The sequence below is a fragment of the Ursus americanus genome, chromosome 10, assembly GCF_024610735.1.
Source record: "Ursus americanus isolate L20-20 chromosome 10, mUrsAme1.1.p, whole genome shotgun sequence".
NCBI lineage: Eukaryota > Metazoa > Chordata > Mammalia > Carnivora > Ursidae > Ursus > Ursus americanus.
Window position 1 is genome coordinate 77,639,241 of NC_142136.1, and position 12,163 is coordinate 77,651,403.

The window sequence follows — 12,163 nt, forward strand, 5'->3', positions numbered from 1 at the left end:
TCTACTGTCTTAGCCAGTTAGGCACCCCAAGAGTAAGTTTTAAAAATAGGTATTTTGAAAATCTATAAAAAGGTTAGATTCATTTGTCCTTATAAAATTAGTTCTGTAGATAGATTTTTGCATAAGTGTAGTCATTTAAACCTGTCATGAATATTTTAGGGATTGAATAAGGATCTATTGTAATCTTAAGACTTTTTTCATAAGACAGTATATTTGCTCACTTACAAGTGCATATAAAACTTCTTTCAATTCTCACTGGAGAGTTCTCACAACACAAAGAAAAAGAACATACCTATATTAAACTTATCAGTTTGTTGATTATGTTTAGATGTGTGTATTCTGTACCAACAATTCTTCAAGAAGGACCGTCCCTGGTGGTTTCAGCAGTGAATGTATTTTTTAGTTTATAAATGCGCGTGCACTTGATTCTCTCTATAATGAAGAGAACTCTTATGGCCCATGAATGTACACGTTTGCCTTTCTCAGTATAATGGAGAAATGTGTAGCCCATGAAAGTATTTCAGAAATGGTTAACAACATCTGATGGTAGTTTTCATAGATGATATAAAAAAGAAATAAAAAGGAAAGGGGATTTTTCTGGCATTGGAGAGGTGGGATGTTTTATTAAGATGTAAATGTCAAAAACATGGAATATATGGGAAATTACTCTGTTTTAAATAATAGCTTCCTGTAATTGGTGCTTGGTCTCAAAAAAAGTAATTACAATTTTCTTTAATATATGTAGGAGATTTAAAAAAGATACTGCTTCGAATATTTAATAGCTCGTAATTTCTGAATAGATAATCTTTTAGTGATGACTTGGGACATTGGGATATTTAAACATACTTACTGTTGAATAATTAATACAATGCACGTGATACCAAAATTGAATGACACAAAAACAAAGTGACCCTGTTAGCCATTTCCAAAAGCTACCCAGCTCTTCTCCCTAGAAACCACTATTTAAAATTATTTGTGTTACTATCATCTTTAAAAAGTGATTTTTCCTCCTAAAAAGGAATCCAGAACACTGGCTGAAATTGCAAAAGCAGAGCTGGATGGCACCATTTTGAAGAGCAGACCTCTCCGAATTCGTTTTGCTACACATGGAGCAGCCCTAACTGTCAAGAACCTTTCGCCGGTTGTTTCCAATGAGCTACTAGAGCAAGCATTTTCCCAGTTTGGTCCTGTAGAGAAAGCCGTTGTGGTTGTGGATGATCGTGGTAGAGCTACAGGAAAAGGTTTTGTAGAATTTGCAGCAAAACCTCCTGCACGAAAGGCTCTGGAAAGATGTGGTGATGGGGCGTTCTTGCTAACAACGTAAGTTTTAAACATCTCATCATCCTTCTGTGCAGTTGCAAATGGGCTTCTCTCTGTTCTGAACTTCTGTCTTTCCTTGTACAGTTCATCATACTGTCTTGGCATATGGTAAGTAGGTGTTGAGTGAATATTCACTGAATATAAATAAGGAATTTTTGTGTATCTCCAGGAGTCAGACTTCAGACTTCAGTATTATTGATTCATACTTGAATCTTAGAAATGTTTTCTATTATGATTTTCATTCAGCTGACTGAATGCTATATGTGCAGGAAAATTTTATATTTAAATGATAGATGAATGACATTTTAATCAACTTTTTAAATGCATAGTTTTTTTTTTAGTTTTAGCAGAACTGGATTTTTTACGTATTATTAGGTTGTTTACAGAATTTCTGGAAATTCGAGGGAATTAAGCTTTGATGCTATGCTTTCAGCAGAAATACAGCTAAAAGAAATGCCCAACTTCTTCTTGAGATTGATAAGTACATAACTTTCATGAATTAAAATGCACCCAATTTTAAATGTAAAGCTCACTGAATTTTAACAAGTGAATGTACTTATGTAACTTATAGTCACAGTCAAGTAGAGAACATTTTCATCATCCAAACAAGTTCCTTTGTGTTCTTCTGCAGTATTCTCCACCCTTTAACCGTGTATTAGACAGCTATTGATCTTTCTGCACTCCTATAAATTACTTTTGCCTTTTCTAGTTATTTCATATAAATGAAATAGTATGTACTCTTTTGTGTTTGGTTTCTTTCTTTCTTTCTTTCTTCCTTTTTTTTCTTTTTTTAAGATTTTATTTATTTGACAGAGAGACTGAGAGAGCATGAGCAGGGCAGAGGGAGAGGGACAGGCATACTCCCAGCTGAGCAGGGAGCCTGACTCGAGGCTCTATCCCAGGACTCTGGGATCACGATCTGAGCTGAAGGCAGACATTTAACTGACTGAGCCACCCAGGTGCCACTTGTGTTTGATTTCTTTTGCTTGGCCTAATATTTATGAGATTTCATCCATACCATTGTATCAATATTTTGTTCCTTTTTATGGCTGAGTTTTATTCCATCATATGGACATAATCACAGTTTGCCCAGTGATTTAAGGGTGGGTGAATGTTCAAGTTGTTTCCAGCTGTTGGCCATTTTGAATAAAGCCACCGTGAACATTTGTGTAGAAGCTTCTTGCGAACATTATGTTTTCATGTGGCTTGGGTAATATTTAGGGGTAAATGGCTGAATTTTCACCTTTATAAGAAACTGCCAAATTGTTTTCCAAAATGGTGGTACCATTTCACATTCCTACCAGCAATGAGTGGGAGAGTTCTAGTTTATAATTGCTCCATACATTCACCAACACTGGACATTTTTAGTCTTTTGGATATTCTAGTGAGTATAGGAGCGTCTCATGGTGAGTTTAAATTTTATTTTCCTAACTACTAATGAGTAGTATCTTTTCATGTGTTTTTTGGCTATTTTTATATCTTTTATTAAGTTTCTGTTGAAATTTTTTGCTTATTTTTTAATTGGGAGGTTTGCCTTACTGAATTAAAACATCTGGATACAGGTCTGTTTTATGATGATTTCTCCCAGTCTGTGGCTTGCTTTTTAATGTTTTAAATAGAAAGCAGAAGTGAAGTATAATTTATGATTTTTTTTTTCTTTTATGATTTGTGCTTTTTGGATCCTTGTATGAAATTTTTGCCTTTCCCAAGGTAGCAAAGTTTTTCTTGTGCTTTCTTGATACATTTTATAGCTTTTTTATTTATACCGGTGATCCATTTTGAGTATGATGTGAGGTAACAGTTCATTCTTTTTCCATACAGTTATTCATTTGTTCCAGCACCGATAATTGAAAAGATTATGATTTCTCCTTTTTTATCTTCTATCTTTATCAAAAATCTTGGGGAAAAACGTCTGCGCTATCTTTTGTTTCATTGATCTGTATGTCTGTTACACCAATACTTCTTTTTTTTTTAAGATTTATTTTATTTTAGATTTTATTTATTAGAGAGAGAGTGAGCCTGCGAGAGCAGGGTGGGGGGAGCACCAGAAGGGAGAGGGAGAAGCCGACTCCCCACTGGGCAGGAAGCCCCTGAACTGGAAGTCAGATGTTTAATTGACTGAGCCACCCAGAGCCCCTGAAAGATTTTATTTTTAGGTAATCTCTACATCCAACATTGGGCTTAAATTTACAACCCTGAGATTGAGAGTTGCGTGCTCTACTGACTGAGCCAGCCAGGTGTGCCCCACACCAATACTGTACTTTCTTAATTACTTTATGCTAAGGTTTGAAATTAGATAGTATCACCTAACTTTATTCTTTTTTCAAAATTGTTCTGGGTATTGTTGTTTTGTATATTCTTACTTACTTCATCTGTTTATTTCCCAGTTTGAGTATGGTTAATGTACAATGTTACATTAATTTCAGATTATTTTTACTGATTTTGAAATCAGCTTGTCAATTAAAAAAAAAAATTCTGCTGGGCTTTTGATTGAAATTGCCTTGCGTGTACAGGTCATTCTGGGGAATGTTGACATCTTCACAATACTGACTTTTCCATTCCATGAATGTGGTGTATCTCTCCATTTACTTAAAAATACTTGTAAGTAATTATAATAATAGTCATTAAACCTCTTGCCATATTAACATGCCTTTCCTTTCAGTTTGCCCACGACAAAGTTCTTGATGTTCATCCTTAGACTTTACACTGGATTTGTTGTAAAAGTTCCTTAGTTGATTATTGTATTTTTTCCTTTTATCTCTGTTAGTAATAAAGTGTGCCCATTTATTGTATTATTGTTTGGGATCATTGAAATATTTTAGGATTTGGGGGACTGGATACAAAGACAATATAAAATATCTGTTTTTGGCCCCACAGCTTAGTTTGGTGATTTGTAAAGCATTTTCAGTTTGTTTTAGACCGTTAAGCATTCATGCTAAAGCTGTCATTCATGTTATATCTGTTTTACAGCACTGCCAGTTTATTCCCTCAGATACTTTTTGGTCTTGTTCCCTTTGCTTAGAGAATGTGTGCTCCACATCACAGGCCTTGTTCCATTTTATTCACCTTTTGCTAAGATGTTATCTTCTCAGAGAAGTAGTTTTATCTTCATATAGTCATCCCCTCTGCAGTGTCACTGATACTCTCCTCTCCCAGTTTATTTTTTGTCATAGCATTTACTGTTTTAATTTGTATGTCTTTCTGTGCAGTAGAATGTAAGTTCTATGAGGGCAGAGGCTTTGTCTTGTTTAACACTATAATCCTAGCACCTATGTTCTTTTTTTTTTTAATTAAATTTACACTAACTTTAATTCTAGTATAGTTCACATACAGTGTTATATTAGTTTCGTGTGTACAGTCTAGTCATTCAGCAATTGTATATCTTACTCAGTGTTCATCAGAATAAGTGTGCTCTTAATCCCCTTCACCTATTTCACCCTTTCACACCCCCAGCCCCCAACCATCTGTTTTGTTCCCTGTAGGTAGAGTCTTTTTTTTTTTTTTTTTGGTTTGTCTCTTTTGCCCTTTGTTTCTTAAATTCTGCATATGAGCGAAGTCATACGGTATTTGTCTTTCTCTTATTTTGCTTAGCGTTATACTCTTTTTAGCACCTGTAGTCTCATAATTCCTGGCCATAAAGTAAGCTAATAATAGTTATTTAATGAAGAAAGGAAGGAGCTAAAGCAATAGGCAAGGCATGTGGTTAGTATTTTTTCCACTGCGGGCTTTGATTAATTGGTATTTTTTTAAAGTTATATCCAGGCATTGGGAAATATTTAACTATTTTTTTTTTTTAAGATTTTATTTATTTATTCGACAGAGATAGAGACAGCCAGTGAGAGAGGGAACACAAGCAGGGGGAGTGGGAGAGGAAGAAGCAGGCTCATAGCAGAAGAGCCTGATGTGGGGCTCGATCCCAGATCGCTGGGATCACGCCCTGAGCCGAAGGCAGACGCCTAACCGCTGTGCCACCCAGGCGCCCCAATATCTAACTATTTCTTACAGGTAGCTTTTGGAATAATTTAAAAACAGTTTTGAGGGAATGGACCAGGTGTTGAACATTGTATTATCTGCCGTATTTCATAATCATGAGCATGTTGGATTTTCATAGCCGTATTGTTCCATTTTTCAGATGAGAAAACTGGCTGAGAGATGTTAAGTAAATTGTGTAAGATTACACAACTAATAAATGGTGGATTTTAGTCTGACACCGCATCCCTTGCTTTTCATTTTGTGCTACAGGTGTAATTTTTTATAGACTATCCTTGCTCAGAACTGTGTTGTTAGTTAAACCTTCTAACAGAACTCAGGATGCTCTTTTCCCTCTTTGGATAGTTGGTATCAGCTGAAATGTAACTGCATGTAGAGGAATTTCCTCACTGCCTTATGTAAAGTGGGCTCCCTCTGTTAATTCTTTCTGACAGCATTGTGTTTTTTCTTCTTAGCTCTTAAAATTATTTGTTTACTCATTCTTTTTCATTTGTTTGTTTTGGTCTTTTAGAACCCTCCAGGGATTGTTTTGCTTACCCTGATTCTCTAGCCCCAACTATGGTCTTGGTACATTTTGGATAATCAAATATTTATTAATAGACTGACTGAATCTCAGATATCAAGGATAATACAAGTGATTTATAGGCGTGGTATCATGGGGATGTAGTTTCTAAGTGTAGACTTCTTGTGTAATCAAAATTTCCTTGAAAATACTTTTATCTCTCTCTTTAAAGATTTATTTTTTTGAGAGAGAAAGAGAGCAGGGGGAGGAGTGGAGGGAGAGGGACAAACAGACTCTCCACTGAGTGAGTGCAAGCCTGATGGAGAGCTTGATCCTAGGACCTCCCCCCCCCATCATGACTTGAGCGGAAACCAAGAGTCGATGCCTAACCGATTGAACTACCTGGGTGCCCCGAAAATACTTTTAAATTGTCATTAAGTGCTGTATACCATATGTAGTTCTAGGTAAACAGTCTTGTACAGTGTATATAATGATCAGTGCATATTATGCAAAAATATGTGTTAATTAAATATTTATGCTATTTTGAAATTACAAAGAAGAAAGATGGCAGAGAAAAGGATAATTTAAAATCTTCATCCATGGTAATAATGGTATGTTACATCTTTAAACATTAGAATCACACTTAGAACATAGAGATGCTTAGGCCCTAGAACTACATAAGAATTGAGTAGGCATATTGCTAGCTGCTCACTACTTAAATTTCTCTTTCTAGCTTTTCGTGTGTTTTTTTTTTTCTTTCATTAAAGATTTTTTAAAAAATTATTTGACACGGGCAGGGGGGAGGAAGCACGAGGAGGGGGAGCAGCAGGCAGTGGGAGAAGCAGACTCCCCCGCTGAGCAAGAAGCCCAATACAGGGCTTGATCTCAGGACCCTGGGATCACGACCTGAGCTGAAGGCAGCCGCTTAACCGACTGAGCCACCCAGGTTCCCCTGTTTTGTGTTGTTTTTCTAAAGACCATTGCAGGTTTAATTAAATCAAGATACAGTGTTACGTTTTTACCGTTTGCTAACTGATACCCTAAAAGCGATGTTGGGGTTGTTTCCCTAGAAGCAGAAAAATGTGTATTTCAAATCTTTTTTTTTAAAGATTTTATTTATTTGAAGGACAGAGTGCACAAGCGGGGGGGGGGGCAGTGCAGAGAAGCAGACTCCCTGCTGAGCTCAGAGCCCCACATGGGTTTCAATCCCAGGACCCCGAGATCATGGCAGGAGCTGAAATCAGATGCTCAACCAACTGAGCCACCAGGTGCCCTGTATGTTTCAGTTTTAGTTAGAAAAGACATTTTAGCTTTAAAGCAACCCTTTAATGTTAATATATATGGTGTCTACATTCACTAATTGTTAGCATTTGGCATATGTTTTATTTCACTATATACATACAGTTTTGTTTTTGTTTCTTTGGCTAATTCATTTGAGAGTCAGATGTCATACTTTATCCCTGAATACAGTACTTGATATGCATCTGCCAAGAATATTCTCTTAAAAGCTACAGTATAACTGTCATACTGAAGAAATTTAACATTTATTCAATATAGATACACCTTGAAGATACTGCAGATTCAGATCTAGACCAGTGCTATAAAGTGAATATCACAATAAAGTGTGTCAAATGAATTCTTTGGTTTCCCAGTACATATAAGTTATATTTATACCTATACACTATATTAAGTGTGAAATAAGCATTATGTTTTTAAAAACGTGCATGCCTTAATTAAAAAAAAAAAACTTTACTGATCAGGTTGGTGGTTGCTGAAGGTTGGGGTGGTTGTGGCAGTTTCTTAAAATAAGATGATACTGAAATTTGCTGCATGAACAGTCTTCCTTGCAGGAAGGATTTTTCTTTAGCATGTGGTGCTGTTTGATACCATTTTACACACAGTAGAACTTCTTTCAAAATTGGTGGAAGATCAGTCCTCTCAAACCCTGCTGATGTGTTATCAACTACGTTTATGTAATAACGCTAAGTTGTTTGTTGTCATTTCAACAATCTTCACAGCATCTTCACCAGGAGTAGATTCCATCTCAAGAAACCACTTTCTTTGCACATGCATAGAAGCAGCTCCTCATCTGTTAAAGTTTTATCATAGGATTGCAGCAGTGTGGTCCCATCTTCAGGCCCCACTTCTAGTTTGCTTGCTGTTTCCACCACATCTGCAGTTACTTCCTCCACTGATGTCTCGAACCCCTCAGCTGAAAGGCATCCATGAGGGTTAGATTGGAATCAGCTTCATCCAAGCTCCTGTTAATGTTGATAGTTAGACCTCTTCCCATGAAGCACAAATGTTCTTAATGGCATCTAGAATGGTGAATCCTTTCTAGAAATTTCTCATTTTACTTAGCCCAGATCCATCAGAGGAATCGCTATCTAAGGCAGCTATAACCTTATGAAATGTATTTATTAAATAATAAGACTTGAAAGTTGAAATTGCTCCTTGACGTGTGGGCTGCAGAATGGATGTTGTGTCAGCAGGCATGAAAACAACATTAATCTTGTTTTATATCGCCATCAGACCTCTTGGGTGACCAGGTGCATTGTCAATGAGGAGCAGTATTTTGAAAGCAATCTTTTTTTTCTTTCTGATCAGTAGATCTCAGCAGTGGGCTTAAAATATTCAGTAAACCACGTTGTAATTAGATGTGCTATCATCCAGGCTTCTTTGTTCTATGCGTAGAGCACAGGCAGAGTGGATTGAGCACAATTCTTAAGGGCCCTGGGATTTTTAGAATGGTCGGTGAGCATTGGCTTCATCTTCAGGTCACCAAGGCTGCGTTAGCCCCTAACAAGACAGTCAGCCTGTCCTTTGAATCCAGGTATTGACTTCTCCTCTATGGCTATGAATGTCCTCGATGGCGTCTTCTTCCAGTAAGGTTATTTAATCTACACTGAAAATCTGTTGTTTAGTGTACCCACCTTCATTAATCATCTGAGCTAGATCTTTTGGGTGACTTAAGCTTCTGCATCAGCACTTGCTGTTGCACCTTGTATTTTTATGTTATAGAGATGGCTTCTTTCCTTAAACCTGATGACCCAGCCTTGGCTAGTTCAGACTTTTTTCCTGCAGCTTCCTCACCTCTCTCAGCCTTTATAGAATCGAAGAGAGTTAAGGCCTTGCTCTAGATTAGGTTTTGGTTTAAGGGATGTTGTGGCTGGGTTGAACTTCTATTGAGACCACTGAAACATCCTCCATATCAACAATAATCAGTAATTTTTAAAAAAGATTTTATTTATTTATTTGAGAGAGAGGTAGAGCATGAGCAGGGGGTAGGGAGAGCCAGTCTTCCTGTTGAGCAGGGAGCCCCATGCGGGGCTTAGTCCCAGGACCCAGGGCTCATGACCTGAGCCAAGGGTGGATGCTTAACTGACTGAGCAACCCAGGCGCCCCTACAGTGTTTTGTTTTCTTATTCCTGTGTTCACTAGATTAGCACGTCAAGGACTTTTCTGTTGCAGTCACAACTTGGCTCATGTTTGGGGCAAGAGGCCCTAGCTTTCAGGCTGTCTCAGCTTTTGGCATACCTTCCTCACTAAGTTTAATAATTTCTGGTTTTTATTTATAGTAAGAGAGATACAAGTTTACCTTTGACTTGAACACTTGGAGGACATTGAAGGGTAGTTTATTGGCCTAATTTCAATATTGTTGTGTCTCAGGGAGTAAGAAGATACCCAGTGATATACAGAAATAGAGGAACGTCTGGTCAGTGGAGCAGTCGGAACACACATAACATTTACTAAGTTTGCAGTCTTTTATGGGTGTGGTTCATGTCACCCCCCAAACAATTATAATAGTGACATCAAACATCACTGATAACAGATGACCCTAACAAATATGATAATGAAAATGTTTGACACTGTGACAGTTACTAAGATGTGACACAGAGACACAGTGAGCAAATGCTATTGAAACAAATGATGCCAATAGACTTGGCTCGATGCAGGGTTGCCAAAACCCTTCTGTTTGTAAAAAATGCAGTATCTGTGAAACCCAGTAAAGCAAAGCACAATAAAGTGAGGTATGCCTATATGTTACCTAATATACAGTCTGTATTGAAATTTCTCTATTCCTTAATAGTGTCCTTTATAACTGTTTATAATCTATTATTCAAAGATCACACATTGAATTTAGTTGTTATGGCTGTAATTTCTTTTTATCTTAAGTTTCCCAAGTGAGAAGAATGTCAGTGTTGTGATATTGACATTTTTGAAGAGTCCAGGACAAGTATTTTTCAGAATTGCTTCATTTTGGATTTGTTTTCCTTGTAGGCTTTTGAGGGTTTATACTGTTAAACTCTTAGCTTTGTAGGAGTGAAGATTGCAAGACATTTTATTTTAGACTCTTGCCTTTACATCACCAGCCTACTTTGTGATTTATTTATTTATGATAATAAATACAAGATTTTCCTCTCATTAGTAAGCATCCTTTTCTTTTTATAAAGTTTTCCTGACTGTTATATTGCGAGTCTTTTTGATATTATTAAAAATGCATGGTATTTTGTTACAGCTATGCCACACTTAATCATTCCTTTTTTGGACAATGGACATTCCATTATTAGACATTAAGGTTGTTTCCCTTTTTTTGCTGTAATAACTAAGCTTGTGGCGAACATTATCGACCATAAATGTTTGGTTGCTCTTTGTTTCTTGGGTATAGATTTTTTTTTTCTTAAGTTTAAAAAATTTTTAAAGTAATCTCTACACCCAGTGTGGGGCTTGAACTCAGAACCCTGAGATCAAGAGTTGCATGCTCCATTGACTGAGCCAGCTAGCCTCTGCTCCTGGGTATAGATTTTGTGGCAAATGTATTCTGGAATTTCCATGGAAAAAACTTAAATAAATGGTTCCCTTTTTTTTTAAATTTTAATTTTATTTATTTAATTGATCTCTGTACCCATCCTGTGGCTCGAACTCACAGCCCCAAGACCAAGAGTTACACACTCCAACTGATCCAGCCAGGCGCCTCTTAAATGGTTCCTTTTTTAAACGAATTGAACTTTGATAACCCAAACTTTATTAGAAAATTAAAGATTCATGAGGGCAAGATTAATTGTAAAGAGTAACTTTGAAGGAAACTTCTTGATCTGTGTTGTATGATGTAGCTCAAATCCTTGCTGTGTGTAGCACTACTTTATTTGCTAGTTATTTGTTGCTTTTATTTTTCTTTTTGGGAGAAAAAGAATGTTTTGCTTCCTATCCCTTCTCTTCAGAGTCTTAAGTTATAATTCTGTGCTTTCTTTTGACTCATGAGAGACACATTTTTTAGGGTTGACAGCTAGATACTTAAATCTTTTGTTGGTAATCAGAGACATACTAAATCTTTTTTTTTTTTTTTTAATATATTGGCAAAGATTTAAAAATACCCAGTGAGTGAAAGTTAAGTTACATCGAGTATTTTATAACTCCTGGCGCTGATGGAAATTGGTTACTCTTTCTGGGAGGGATTTGGTTACTGACTATAAAAACTTTAAGATTCTTTGACTGTTGGAGGTATATTTTAAGTATTTTGACTCAAAGGTTTGGTGTATCACTTTATATGTGGTTTATTACTTCATTTCTAATAACAAAATATTGGCCAAATCTGAATTTCTTAATAGAGAATTGATTAAGTAGATCATATTTATAGTGGATTAGTATGTAGTTATTTTATGAAGACTAATGACACCAGGAAATGTAACACTCAAGAAAAAAATTTCTTTATATTATAATTTTTAAAGTAATCTTTATGAGGCTTGAACTCATGACCCTGAGATCAAGAGTCACATGCTCAAATGACTGAGCCAGCCATACGTCCTAAACAAATTTTTCTTAAGGGCATATATACCACAGAGGCAGTGGACTAGTAGTTGCCAGAGGGTCAGGGAAATGGGGAATTGATAGCTAATGAGTTTGGGGTTTCTTTCTGGGGTGATGAAAATGTTTTGGCATTAGATCATAGTGATGGTTATACATACAAAGCCCACTGAACTCTACACTTTAAAATGGTGAATTTTATGGTGTGTGAGTTATATCTCAATAAAAATACAAACTAAAGTTGCAAACCCCACATCTGTTTATGGCAGAGCATTTGGCTATGCATCTATGCTAACAACTGCTCAAAAATTTATAAATAAATTTAGCATATAAATAAATGTGTATATTTATTTTCTATAAATAAAACAGTGTAACAAATTGTTATAAAATTCTTGTTACTTGCAAGAGTCCTTTTCCAGTTGAGTAACACAGGACTTAATTCCTCCAGCAATTAGTTGAGACAACAGAATGAAGTGATAACTACCAAGTAAAGTTTAACTGACCCCAATGGTGTGTGTAAAGGATTGGTGGGGTAGAGGTAGAGGT

The 12,163-nt window shown here is 36.3% G+C and overlaps 1 protein-coding gene across 2 annotated transcripts in view; it reads left to right on the forward strand.

Annotated features, from left to right (window-relative positions):
- Positions 1-12,163, forward strand: part of PSPC1 (paraspeckle component 1) — a 92,853-nt gene that overhangs the window by 6,364 nt on the left and 74,326 nt on the right. For both annotated transcript variants that reach the window (XM_087865245.1, XM_045797148.2), the window contains exon 2: positions 1,019-1,320. In XM_087865245.1, coding sequence (XP_087721371.1) covers positions 1,019-1,320 — 302 coding nt within the window. The remainder of the gene's footprint in view (positions 1-1,018; positions 1,321-12,163) is intronic.